Raw genomic sequence first — 13862 nt, 5'->3', positions numbered from 1 at the left:
CCCCGGCAGGCGGCGGCGCGCTTGGTCACCGATTTTTCATTTTTTAATACACAAAAAAATACAAAAAGGGCCCGTACCCATGGCAACCCGGCCCCATCCCGCCCCCACGCGGGGCCGCGGGGCCCCGGCCTCCCCGCTCCATAAAATGGAGGCGGCGGCGGCGGCGCTCCCGCTGCCCTCCCCCCCCCCTCCCATTCCCCATTCCCCCCGCGCCCAGCCCCTGCTGGTGAGCGACGCGCGGGCCGGCCAATCAGCGCGCCGTCTGCCTGACAGCTAGGCGGCGCCGCCCAATCGCGGCGCGGCGGGGGCGGGCGCGGCGGGGCGGCGAGCGGCGCGGCGGGCCGGCGGCCGGCAGTCGGCGGCGGGGCGGCGATGATGCGGCTGTGGCGGGCGGCGCTGCTCAGGGAGCTGCTGCGGGGGGCGGCCGGCGGCCACGGCACCGGCACCGGGCACGGCTCCGGCACCGGGCAGGGCTCCCGGCGCCTGCCGCCGCCCCCTTTGGGCGCCCGGCGGCGCGTCCCGGCAGCGCGGGGGCTGTGCACTCGCTCCGAGGGAGCGCTGGAGGAGCCGGGGAAGGCGGCGCAGCCCCAGCCCCAGCCCCAGCCGCAGCCCCCGGCCCCCGGGGAGCCGCCGCTGCCGGACGGCGGCCGCAGCAAGAACCACGGCGGGGCCGCGGAGCTGGCGGCGGGAGGGGAGAGGTGAGAGCGGGGCGGGGGGGGCGAGGGGGCCCCGCCTGCGGGCGCTGCGCAGCCTCCAGGCCGCGCACGGGGGATTTTTGGGGGGGTTTCGGGGGTTTTGGGGGGTTTTTAGGCCCGCGGGGTGCCGCAGTGGGACCCCCGAAGCGCTGCCGCTGGGGGTTGTGCGCCCTCAGCACGGCTCGCAGGGGCAGGAGCCTCCTGCCTGAGGTAGCCCCGCAGAGCGTTTTGGCACGAAAAAGTGTTTTTTTTTTTTTTTTTTTTTTTTTTTTTTTGGCCGTGGCTCGTGTGGGAGTGGCTTGCAAAGGTTAACTTCCATTTTCAATGAGAAACGCAGGCGGCACCATTAAAAACTTAAGGGAAAAAAAAAAAAACACAACAAAACACAACGTTATTCCAACATCTTCAGCCCCCCTCCTTCACAGCTGGCAGGGTGATCTATCAAAGAGATAACGTTTCCTTCAGCTGGGCTTTTATATCGCTTCCCAACAGCTAGCATCGATTACGGAAGTCATGAAATTTCTAGTATGTTTGATGAGGTTGTGTAGTTGCAAGCCAGTGACACGGTTTTAATGCTTTCTGACCTTGGACAAAAGGTGTATTTTAAAGTCAGATCGCTTTGCAGCAAGGCTCAAAGCACAGCTAACAAAGAAAATTGCATGAAACATACCTACAGCTTGTAGTTAGGAATAAGGAAAAGGCTGGAAACAGCTCCACTTCGGGCTGGGCAGGAATTCGTGGTGGCACGTTAACCACTTGCATTCTCATTTTTCTTAATACAGGATTGCAAAAAGTTCCCTTAAGCGTTCTTACATGGGACGTTACATGTGGAAACCATTGGTGTGCTAAGACAAAGCGCAGGGCTCAGAAGAAGAGCGAAGTGCTGCGGAAGGCAGGTTTCTGGACTGAATTAACAACTGGCCCGTGTCAGTGTAGGCGGTGTGCTGCCAGTTCCAGCGCTTTGCCATCCAGCAGACATTTGAGTTGTGTCTGGTAGATGGAACTGGAGATTCCACAACTGGGAAGGCAGCTGTCCTTTTATACTGCCTTTTTTTTTTGTGTGTGTGTGTCTTTTTTTTTTTTTTTTTTTTTCCTATAGTGGGATAACCTAAGTCAAAGGAAGATTTTCTTGCTTGTTTGCTTGCTTAATGGTCCCCCTGTAGGGAGAGCAGTAGTTGCAAGTGCAAACCTAACGTGTTGCTTGCAAAGACTATACAGAAACTTAGAAGGGCTTAGTCCTTCATGTGGTAAGTGTAATAAAGGGACCTGTAGCTGATGAAATAACAAGGATCTGACTCCATAACCCATATATTCCTCCGGATATAGGCTAGTGATTTTGCTGACTAAAGGCTGTGGATTAAAACATAATCATCGTTTCGTGCTTAAATATTTAAAATGCAGTAACCTAGTACTGTCTTAAATTATAAGTGTGTAAACCTGTGCAGTATTTGATAGTCTGTGCTTCTCCGTTAGGTATAACCGTGTTTGCCTTCCAGTCTTTTATACTGGGCAGTAATAGGATCAGGCATAGTTCATCTTAGCATAAGCTACTTCTGAACTATGAAGGTGTTTATTAGGGCGAGGAGGAGGAGCAAAACAGGAGCCATCGATGGAAGTGCAGGTAATTTACAGGAGAGGAGGTACTTGTGCGTGGAGCACAGCGCAATGGCTGTGCTTCTACCATTATAATTGCTTTCCTTAGGAAATCAGAAAGGAGTGCTGGTGCTCCTTTTCGAGGGCGGGGTGAATTCTGGAGATAGCTTTTTACCTGGGCTCGGGGTCTGTGTGTGCCTGCGGGCAGAGGCTGGTTATGTAGTGACTTGGCAGGCGTTGAGGTCTTTGAGTTGGAAACCAGTCGCCAGCAGGGCTGGGACAACTTCTGTGGGATGCCTGCTTCACGCCGAGGAGCTGCAGGTTGCAGCCCTGGCAGCTTGCAGTTGTGGGCCCGTGTGCTTATGGCTGGTGTCTCCTGGCTGGTAATGTCTGCTGTGGTGTTAGCCTTAGCATCAGATCTTCTGTTCTGCATTTTGCCAGTTACATCCTGAAGCAGGAATGTGCTTCCAGGAGAAGGGCTCCTGGCTTTAGTCTCCTTTCCCTGATAGGTAGCACAAGTGGTAGCCTGTGTGGGATGAGTTGTAGCTTCTGACTGTCCCTTGGAAGGCATTGGCTAAAATAACAAAAGTCAGCCACCACATTTGATATTTCACTTCTCAATTATCATCATAATTCAGCTTTGGTTAGAACAACTTTCTCCACGGAGCCTGGTCTGAGCATTGTCCTGATGGAAAAGGACAGACTGAGGGAAGGAGCGACAGGGACTGCAGAGTCCTTGGCTGGGGACTGGGTGCATTCAGCCCTTCCTAAAAGAGCAGCGTGGAGCATCCAGCAGCGCTCACAGATCAGAGGACTGCTGAACTCTAGCTGCAAGTCCAGGTTTGGTCGTTCCTCTTTTTTAATTTTACCAAAAGTCATGGCTCACAAAACGGAGTGACCTGGCAGTTGGCATTATTCGGCTGTTCTCCTGCCTTGAAAAACAGGGCTCCCTGCAGCCTGTGCTGAGCAGTGCTGTCTTAGTAAGTGTGCTCATGGTGCCAAAACGCCGCTTTTAGGTTAAGCAAACATTAGTTACGGCCATCAGTGACCTGATAAACTGCAGAGCAAGCCTTTCCACCTCTATTTAACTGATAAACTTTATCAAGAGATGGACTGTTTGACACAGAGCGCTTTTCTGCAAATATATTGAACGCCATCCTCTCTGGTCTGGCAGTCGGTGCGGATCCATTGCTAAATGAAGCTGACTGACCTGGTAGTGAGCAGCAGCAGATGTGAAAGATACGGGAACTTTACGAGGGAATTCACTCTCTGAAAGGAGCATCCCTGTGAGAGATGAAAATCTGAGGAAGAAGCAGATAAGGATCTGGTTGAAATGCCTGAAGCTTTTCTCTGCTCTCTCCCAGGCAGGACTTCTCCATTTGGATCAGCTGTGAGGCGCTGAGTAACAGCTCAGAAACTTGTCATTAGGGAGGATGTCAGTTAACTGGCCAACACATCCAGAGGCTTTTTGTTAAAGTGGAGCAGGGGAGGCTCCTCTGACAGAGCTTCAGCGAGCCAGGAACAAGTCTTGTCCTCAGGAGATCAGAGGTGCAGTGTGCTGCGTGGAAGACGTGAGTTTTCTGTAGGGAAAAAGGGAGTTTTCCCTCCAGAAATCTGCTGGAGGTAGCTGCGAGCGTTTGTCTCGGTTGAATTGCCAGCCTGTCTGTGCGTTAGTCAGCCAGCATCAGTTTTTTTAAATAAAAAAAAAAAAAAATCCAGCCTGGAAGACAAGGCGAGTTCTGTTGGCTTACAAAGCTGTCTTCTGTTCTTAGTACGTAAGGACAGAGCATTAAATCCATCGGAAAATGAGAAGTGAGATTTTTACTGCTGGTTACGAGGAAAGGAGGGAGGTAGAGTGCAATCTGAAGGTTGCCTTAAATTTAAAAGGGTACGTGGACATAATCAGATTTTTATTAAAAATAATGAATCATGAGCCTGACCTGTTGCTGAACTCTGGTAAGCTAGGGCTGGGATAAAGTGATAAAACCCTGAATGCTCCAGGTTCAGGTAGGAAGTTTCAAGCAGTAACTCCTCTGTGTGTCAGTATAGTAACAAAGTGGTGGTCTCCATGCTATTAGGTTGTAGGATGGAGTTAAAATTGATGGCTGAGATAACGCAAGACTGCCGATGATCTATTTCACTTAGCTTGTGTTTACATTGACCGGGAAACTCTTCTTATTTTTGCTTGTCAAGCAGCAGCAGGTTGGTTGGTCAAAACTGACTTTGTCTAGAAACAAACCTGAGGGCGGCAGGGGGCTGCGAGAGGAGCCGAGGCCCTTCGCTGCCGCTGCCTGTAGCGGTTTGGAAGCCTGCACTGCTGGAGCAGCCTCCCAGCTGCCTGATCAACATACCTGGCACAAGGAGCCGCGCACAGCCTTGTGCCCCTGCCTGCTGTGGGGTGCCTTGTCATATCAAGGAAAGGTGAAAGTCTGAGGTGAAGCCCCTGGGGGTGCTAAGCAAGCTCTCAGCAGTGCAGTGTGCCCCTTCGGACGGGATCTCGGTGCCTTCATTTTAAAATGGAGATGTGTTAGGTGCCCGTGCAGGTGCGCCAGGAGAATGTGCCCCAGCGAAATTGTGGACACGTGGAAGAACTGGAGAGCTGCTGTATGATGCTGATAACCGCACGGACTGCTGAAGATGCATCTGTACTGCGTGTTCATTTACCCTGCTGCTTCTGGTGCCTCAGCTCGTTCAGGTTTCCCTGATAGGCTGCAGATGGCTTTGCTTGCTTTCCCTGTAGCTGCTGCGGCTTATATAAGCTTCCCGAAGGACAAGGGACTTCAAGGGGCTCCTAAACAAACAAACAAAAAGAGGATTAGCTTGAAGAGAATGATCCACATAGCATCATCTCTTGCTTTCTCTTATCTGCAGAACTCTTGCATCGGTCTGCTCTTCTAGTTTTATTCTGCGGGTCTTTAAGTCTTACAGATACTTTATTCTTTGTGCAAGTAATGCTTCTGTCCTCTGCAGCATAAAGCTGGGGGAACTGTGCCGAATCTGCTCTAAAGAACTGCTAAATATAACCTTGGAAGTTAACGTATGTCAGTAAAAACATGAGTGTGGTAAAAATGTGCTTGCTTTTGTGAAGTGCCGTACTGTATACTTTAATATTAACCATTTTTGTTACCTTAAGCTGAATTAAATTTCAAATGTTAATAAAAGCATTCTTTGAATAGCTGTTGTATTGGTAGCAAAAATGTGTTTTCTTGTGAATAATGCAAGCATAAATAAAAAATACTCACTAAACTAATCCTTGCGTGTATTTTATTTTTATTTTTTAGTAAAGTGAAGCAAGGTCTCCTTCCCAGCTTGGAAGATTTGCTCTTCTATACTATTGCAGAAGGACAAGAAAAAATACCCGTTCATAAATTCATAACTGTAAGTTCACTATCCCAAAGCGCTGTACGAAAGCCAACTACCACAGGCCTTTTTAAACATATGAAATGCAAGAACATAAATCAAGGAATGTTGCACGTAGTTAGCTGCAACAAGGACTGTAACTGCCCCCAACACTGCTGGTGTAATTAAGTGAATGAGAATGCTATTTATTTATTTATTTGCTTATTTGCTGTGCGAGAGAATGCGTGAAAGCTTCTCTTGTCTGTGGCAGGGCTAAGTAATATTTGCACTTGAATAAAATAGTTGGGCAGCTGAATTTTAAACCAAACCGTAATAATCCTTCGATGGGAGAAGTAGCCAAAGTGGCAAAAGGATCAATAAAGGGTGTCAGAATGCTGTCCAAATGTTGATGATGCTGTGGCAGATGCCTTTTACTTTAATAAATAAGGCTGAGCATTAGAAAACTTACTTGTAATAGCGCACGTTTTTCATTTTGGTAATTATTGTTTAATTGTGATAGGCACTCAAATCTACAGGATTACGTACCTCTGATCCCAGGTTGAAAGAGTGCATGGATATGTTAAGACTGACCCTTCAAACAACTTCAGATGGTGTTATGCTGGACAAAGACCTTTTTAAAAAGTAAGCTCTCTGTTGTTCATGTTACAATTGTGAATGGATGTTGCATGGGTGTTACTGGCGCCTGTGGAGGAGAGCCGTGTGGCATATAGCTGTGTAATTAATTAGGAAGGAGGTCAGACACGCTCCTGCTGTTGATGTTATCGTGCAAGTTTGTTCCGTGGCTTCATGCAGCAGATAGATAGGGTGATGTCCATCAGGGTTTCGTGTATCAGCGTTGCCTGCATGTGTATCTGACCCTGGCCTGCAGCTCTCAGTCAGATGCCAAGAAATAAATTGACGCAGCAGGGAGTAGTTTGTGCGGAAAACTCTGCATCACTCGTTTGTAACCCAAAGTTCAGGGAACTGCTTCTGCGTAGCGTGAGATGTCCAGAGCATTTCTGGCATCAAGTGAGGGGCACGCATGTAGATAATTCTAAGTGAATATGTGAAAATCAGAACGAAGCTGTACTTCAAGGTATGTAGAGATGAGAACAGGTAGGACCGTAGATGTCGCTTTGTACTGTTTTGGAAAAGATTTATGTGCCATATTTTAGTGATACCTTTTTTTTTTTTTTTTTTTTTTTGAGAAAAGTCTGTGGTGAGTATAGTTAGCTGAACGATCTGAGCACTGTTCAGCTTGTCCTCAGCTCATTCCAAGCACACTCCTTTGCTCCAGTACCTACAGTTTTTGTGTGCCAAAGGATTGTAGGCTTAGATGCTCTTAAACCTTGAAATGAAGTCTGTAGCCTATTTTTGAGGTACGTGCGCATGTATACATATGCGCCCATGTGTATATTCACATAAACATAGTGCTATTTCTTGTTTCAAATGTGTATTATATGCTTATAAAGTACATATATAGTACGCTCATGAAATATGGATTACATATTTATACATATATATAAATATACACAAGTATATTTGTTATGCATTTCTGTGTGTGGCAAAATAACAGACCAGTTACCTTTTCAGTCTGTTGATGTGGGTTACTTCTTAAGGGTACATGGACTAACTTCTTCCTTGCATTTGAGCTCAAGAGCAGGTCTTTGTTGGCTGTTTGCCAGCACAGTAAAAGCCGTTTTTGTAGGGTGAGAAGCCTTTCTGGGGTGTATGGTTGAATGAGAAAGGAAATATTTGCTTTTATATAAAACATCTATGCTAGAAGGCTTGTTTGTATTGGTGAACTAGTAATTGTGTTTTAGATGAGGGCTCTATATTAAAACTAAACAAAACAAATAAAACGAAGTCAGCAAGTATTTTTTTTTAATTAGAGAGCTATTTTGAGACTCATACAAGGTTCCTGGATTTTTCGTTCTTCTCCGGGTGATTGAGGTGTGAAATACAATCATGCACCCACTCACTTGTACTTACCTCAGGACTCTGAAGCTGCAGGTTCCTAAATGTGAAAGTCAGTGCTGTGATTCTTCTGTCAGATTGGAGTCCAAAGCTGTTAGATCAATTAAAGCAGCAAGGATAAGCAACGTGGAGCAGCGATTACAGAAACTCAGCTAAATCAATTCAGCCCAGTCCAAATTATCTGTAAAATATCCTAGGTCATGCATCTTTGCAGTCCATCATTATCACAAAAGTTTTAGCACCTTTTTACTGATTGTAAACTGTAGGTTGCAATTTGACCTAAATGGCCTTATTTTTGAAGACTTTGGGCTTTTTGATGTCTTGGTGTTAAATTAAAAACTTGGATGAAATCTCCACGGCACAAATTTGGTTTTCCATCTCTCATCCCTGGAGTTCTCAGAACGGATCACTCCAGGGATGCACTTGTTGCAGCCAGAGCGGGTGCTGCATGTCTTTTGAGTCAGCTGTCGGAGCTGCATGAATGTGACACACCACACAGCCTTGGTAGCACGATGCCTTACAGAGGAAAGCTTTCTAGAGGGGTAGTAGCATGCCAGTTAGCTTATGGCTTAATTTTTGCTCTTTATCTTTTGATATCTTTGCTATGGTACGACTTAGTAAAGTATTTAGATGAAACTTAAGCAGCTATACAAATATGGAAGATTATCCACTCCAGTTTGCCTCGTGAAGTGTGCATGTTATGACACATCCTACTAGTCAGATCTATTTTATGACATTTCAGCTAACTTGTATAAAAATTTCTAACAATATTTCTAAAAAAAAAAAAAAAAATACTCCCACCCACCCCCTTTGCTTTTTCCTTAGCTTACAAATTGTTGCTGACAGAAAAAGAGGACTTGCAAAAATCACTGTTTCTTAACTGACAACATTTTGGTCAACGTGTGTGGCACAAAGGAAAAGTGTAAGGCGTTTGGATCTTATTTAGTTTGACAAGGGTGTAAACTTGAGTGAGATGGTAGCTGAGCAACACTAATAGCTATGAGTTGAAACTTGATTGATTTTCTGGGTAACTTGGCTTTTTAGGCTTAGCCTTTGTCACAAGGTACTGCCTGTCCTGCTTTATTGACCTAGAATTGTGGTCCTGCTAGCCAAATCTCCTCTGATCTGCTGGTAGGAAGCAGCAATCTGGGGCTGTTCCGTTCTAAGCATCTGTTACTAGATCTCAAACAGGCTTATCTATTTCCCGTGGAACGGCTGTGCTGCTCTCTAAATCTAGGCAGCAAATCCTGAGGAAAACTTTAATTTTAGATGTGCTTAGCCCAGGTATTAATAAATGTTTTCATCCTATTTGTTTGAGGAGTTGAAAAGCTTTTGACAGAAGATGTAGAGGACTTTTGCTATGCTACTATAAATACTTCCTCTGTCAAAAGCTGTTAATGTGGAATTTATTTTTCTAAAATGTCTAAATATTTTGAACGCTTACACAAACCTAGTCTTGCTAGCTGGAAATGGAGCTTCACAGAGTGCTTGTTCTAAAGCTTTTTAAGCGGAAAGATTTGCTAGTTTCCCCTTCTGCTCTATAGCTAGCCTAGCTATAGGTCTTCAGATCTTCAAAATCTGTGAGAGTTCAGAGTCTGTGTTTTTAGCAGGTACCTACTTGCTTCAGGAAAGTAATAATTGGCAATCTGAGCCAGAACTTGAAAAAAGAAGGGGTTTGTGTAACAAGCTGTATGGGAAAAGAAGCAAAATGATCCAAGCCAAACCTTTACTTGCAGAGTATGCAAGTCACTGAGAGTTACTACACATCCGAAGACTTGAATCCTGGTCTCCTATGAGAGCGTTGTTGAAGGGCATTTTGCTGTTTGAGTGACATATGCTGTGAATTCGGCAGTTCTGTCCTTCTCGGGAATGAAGCAAGCAAATCAGTTACAAACCCGCTGCGGGGAGCGGATGTAATGATTTCTTCCTTGTCACTAAAATATTCACGGGAGAGTCATCTGTGAACATCCATTCTCTTTGCTCATCCATCTTTCTGCTGGAAGCTCATTGAACTTAATCCCTGGTTTACCCTTTGGAGAAAATAGCTTGTTGAAATGTGGTACTCATGCGTTCCTCTCAGCTGCACAGCCCTGACAGAGCACATGCAAATGCAGCACACGCCTGTGATGGCCAAAATTACAGGGGGATTCAGAGCCCTTGACAGCCATACCGCTGTCTCTTTCACCTTGTTTTGCTTGGTCCTCACGTGAACAGCAGCGTGGCACTATTGCAACACAAATGCACCGGGGGAGGACAAATTGTGACGGTGGTGTGAAGCTAGGAGAACTGAAAATTTGAGATGAGGAAGTAGCGTTCTTATCTTGAACTCTATTAATACAGGCAGGGCATAGTAAGGGCTTGTTGTTGAAGACTGACTGTAGCAGGATTGTTATTCATTGCTACGTTTGTTTAAATTTCTCCCTGTAGTCTTTTCATCCTGCTCCATTGCTCCTGAGCCTCAGACCATTCTTCTCCAAGGGGTTACCTGGAACTTCAGAAACCCCACTGGGGAGATGTCAGTCGCAGACCGTTTATTAGGGGCTGCCAAGACTGTTGTCCTCTGATTGGGAGTATCACTGCCCCATTAGCCAGAGCTCATTAACACCCCTGGTGTTTTGTCTACGCAGTAATTGTTGTGAGTTCCCAGCTAGATTAACTGAACCTCTGTGCTTAGTGCCCAAGTTCATTCTGTTTGCCTGGAGTAAGGAGACACTAACCTTGGCAGAAGTCTAGGAACAATAACTTGCAGAAATGTGGTCAAGTGCTTGAGCAGCACAGCGATTTCCGAAGTGATGGTCAGTCTCTAGCTTAAAGTGATTGAACTAATGAAGCGAGCCACTAGGCTGGGTGTAAATTGGTGCGTGTAAAAATGCCCTTCCCGTTGCTTGAGGAGAGTAACAAGAGGGCTGTAAGGGCTGTATTTCACTGCATGCTGCCTTCTTATTGCCATGATTTTCATGCTTTGTGTTCTTGAACTGTTTTAATAGCTGTAGGTGAGCCTCAGATTTTTCTTTACAAGAGTACTTACTGCTGTCCAGGTGATACACACGATGTCAAAGCAAATCCAAAGGTTAAACTTAATGCATGTGTATGCTGTTTTTCCTTCTGCATGCACAGCTGTCAGGACTCCTCTTCATTACTTCTGAAAAAAGGGGTTGCTCCACCTGGTGAAGGTATCTATAATTGGAGGCTGGGAACAAAAGCGAACAGGGTTTCTGCAAGCTGTGTGAAAAGAGGGCGGGTAAGCATAGCAAATAACACCAGAACCAGCTGAAACTGCTGATTTAATGTAGGCTAACAAGTTTATGACAGACAGAGCAATTCAGAAGATATCAGTGTGTGCGGAAGAAACTTCTCTGCTGTTTCTCTTTCACTCTTTAACACTCTTGGAGTTGGGCCTACCAGCACTGGAAGTGGTTGTCAGGTGGATTTGCAGTTCTGGTCTTTAAAGTCCAGAGTTTGAACTGTGCTTGGTGGTCTAATCGGGTGAAGACTTCGAATAACAGGATTGTGGGAAGTAGTGCTTGAAGTGAAAGTGGTGTCTGAGTGCTGAGGAACTCCTCCTTGGAAGAACAAGTTCTCCTTCCTAGTAAGGGCCTCCCTGTGCTCCGCTTCTCATCTGTCTGAATGAAGTGTTCCTGCTTTTGTTAACACTACCAGAAAGCACAGCCTGAACGTTAACAGAGCTGTGAATTTGGCGTTGAGCCTCCCTTTCTCTTTCTTGCCCCGGGATAGGGCTGCTAATCCCCGTTATCAGGCAGTGCTTTAACTGCCCTGATAACGCTCCCGGTTCCGCTCCCATTCCCCCTCCCGTGGACGCGCTGCTTTGAACAGCTTGTCTCAACTTGTGCTCCCAGCCTGCCCTCCCTCTGTTCTGCCTAGATAAAGCCTTTTCTTTTCACCTCATCATTTTTTTATAGGCAGCAGATGGGCTGGTGTTTGGAGGGCGTGGGCAGCGGTGTGACTCCTGGGGGTTAAAGGACGGCAGAAACGGGGACGGCCTGAAGGGAAGGCCTTTGAGTGCTGTTCACTGTTAGCTATTGAGTTTGGGTGTTAGCAAGGACTTGCTTGGTTTTTCTATTCTAACAGACTGCATTTTTTAACTCGGTTCAGTTTGGGCTGCTGGCAGCTTTCTTGCTTCTCAGCTCTTCTTCAAACACGGGCTGGGCCAGACAGCTGGCACGAGCGCTGCTCCTAGGAAATGGGGGCTTAGATCCCTTGGCAAGATCCCCTGAAGGCCAAGAGATGTTACCTCACTGTCCAACCTCACAGCTGGAACTCGAAATGAGAGCTTTAAAATTAAAAAAAATAAGTTATAAAAGTGAATGTAATGGAACAGTTGTAGCTCATATTTAAAAATATGGAATAGAAAATTCTTTTAGGCCTATTTTTCTAGGCACATGACTTGAAAGGACTGACAGTCCTTATTTAAATCATATGTAAGTGCTTCTTAACTAGGCTTTCCGTCAGCTTTGTCAAACTAATCTGTTTTTTTTTTTCTTAACTTCTTGCAGGTGTGTACAAAGTAATATTGTATTGCTTACTCAAGCTTTCAGGAGGAAGTTTGTCATTCCAGATTTCATGTCGTTTACTTCGCATATCGATGAGCTATATGAAAGTGCTAAAAAACAGTCTGGAGGAAAGGTAACCATGCTTGTAAATTCAATATGAAACTTCTCTAGATTTGTTGATACTAACCAAGCTCGTTTGTTCTTTTTCTAGTAGAGAGATTTTTCTTCACGTTTTTAGCAAAATGTAAAACTGATAACGGATTAAAATAGTGATGGAAGTTGAATTGTATTTGCAACTTGTAAACTAAGAGAGAATTTTAGCTCCATACCTTTAACGGTCTTTTGAAGTTTTGAGGTTAAAGAGAGAAAATAGCGTTGTTCATTCTTAATTTTACCTAAATTATAAAACCGCTGTAAAGTTTGTGAGACTGATGTTAAGTCTATAAAAGTTATACTACTTTATATATCTGGTAAGTTGTATGACAGAAATAATTGTCAATACTGCACCGAAGTTAGTAATTAAAGTTTATTTTAGTGCTTATTTTCAGTGAGCAATTAATTAAAAACCCCAAACTTTGTTACGAGTTAAAATGTTACTGTTTGGAAATCCTAAATCTGACATAAAACAGGACACACTGCTCCTAAAACATGCTGAGTTTGTTCTTTCATTGGAAAAATATTTAATGTTAATATCAACATAATAATTTATGAAGAGATTTTAGATTTGTTTTGTGAGCTAATTCAGTTGTATCTCTTATCCTTTCCACAGGCATTTATTTAAATTAATTTATTAAAATTAATATTTGCTAACATATACCATCCAAAATATTTAGCTATAACGTATATTTTTATTTTTCATTGCAATAGGTTGCTGACTATATTCCACAACTGGCAAAGTTCAGCCCGGATTTGTGGGGTGTGTCACTTTGCACAGTGGATGGACAGAGGTATATTTTTAACTTGTAGATGTTGCATTTCAGTGATTTAAACTCTGAGACATACAGTGTTTCATGTTATTGTATCTCTTACTAAACAAAAAGCTTTGTTGGAGTTGTTTAAGAAGTAAAAACTACATGGTCATCATTCTTGATTTTTTTTTTTTTCCAACTTCTTTGAAGCTGAATTATTTTTCATTTTTTTAAAAATACCATTTAAAAATACCATTTGTAACTACTATTTAGAGTAGGATTATATTGTTCTTTTGAGCTGACAATAAATTGATAAAGCTGAGGGTAATTTCAGTGATTACCAAAGGGCAAAATAGAGACAAAGCTTATGTGAAATTTGCAAAAAATCTTTATATCTTTATCTAATAGCATCCATGCCTTGAGTTACGTTTTGTTTTTTTTTTTTTTTTTTTTTTTTTTTGTAGGCCATGATTTTCTTAAAAGTTAGTAATAGTGGCATGGTGAGAACATTTAAATGCAGGAAAGGAATTACGATCACTGTACATCACTGAAAAATCTCAGATGTGTATTCTGTAAAAAGGAAGTATTCTCTAAGGGAAGCGCTGTACGAGTGTTTTCATGTGCCTCCTAAATGCATTCACTTTCTGAGTGAAGTGTTAGACTAATGTTTCAGCTTCCTACTTAAGTGGCTGATTTATAATGTATTGATAGTAAAATACCTCTAAAAGGGGGAAAAAAGTTGCCCTTTTTGATCTCTTGAATTAACGTTTTTCTTTGTTTTGGATATTACAACATATACTAATGGAAGCTTTTATAGTAGTAGCTTTTATAATGTTTAA

At 44.1% G+C, this 13862-nt stretch overlaps 1 protein-coding gene across 1 annotated transcript in view; it reads left to right on the top strand.

Moving 5' to 3' along the window:
- Positions 1 to 372: 372 nt before the first annotated feature.
- The window catches only part of GLS (glutaminase), a 52306-nt gene continuing 38816 nt past the window's right edge, over positions 373 to 13862 (top strand). The window contains 5 exon segments of the mRNA XM_032189703.1: positions 373 to 698; positions 5570 to 5666; positions 6148 to 6269; positions 12119 to 12248; positions 12983 to 13062. Coding sequence (XP_032045594.1) covers positions 373 to 698; positions 5570 to 5666; positions 6148 to 6269; positions 12119 to 12248; positions 12983 to 13062 — 755 coding nt within the window.

This window comes from Aythya fuligula, chromosome 6, assembly GCF_009819795.1.
Source record: "Aythya fuligula isolate bAytFul2 chromosome 6, bAytFul2.pri, whole genome shotgun sequence".
Classification (NCBI taxonomy): domain Eukaryota; kingdom Metazoa; phylum Chordata; class Aves; order Anseriformes; family Anatidae; genus Aythya; species Aythya fuligula.
This window is presented reverse-complemented; position numbering and strand designations above follow the sequence as displayed.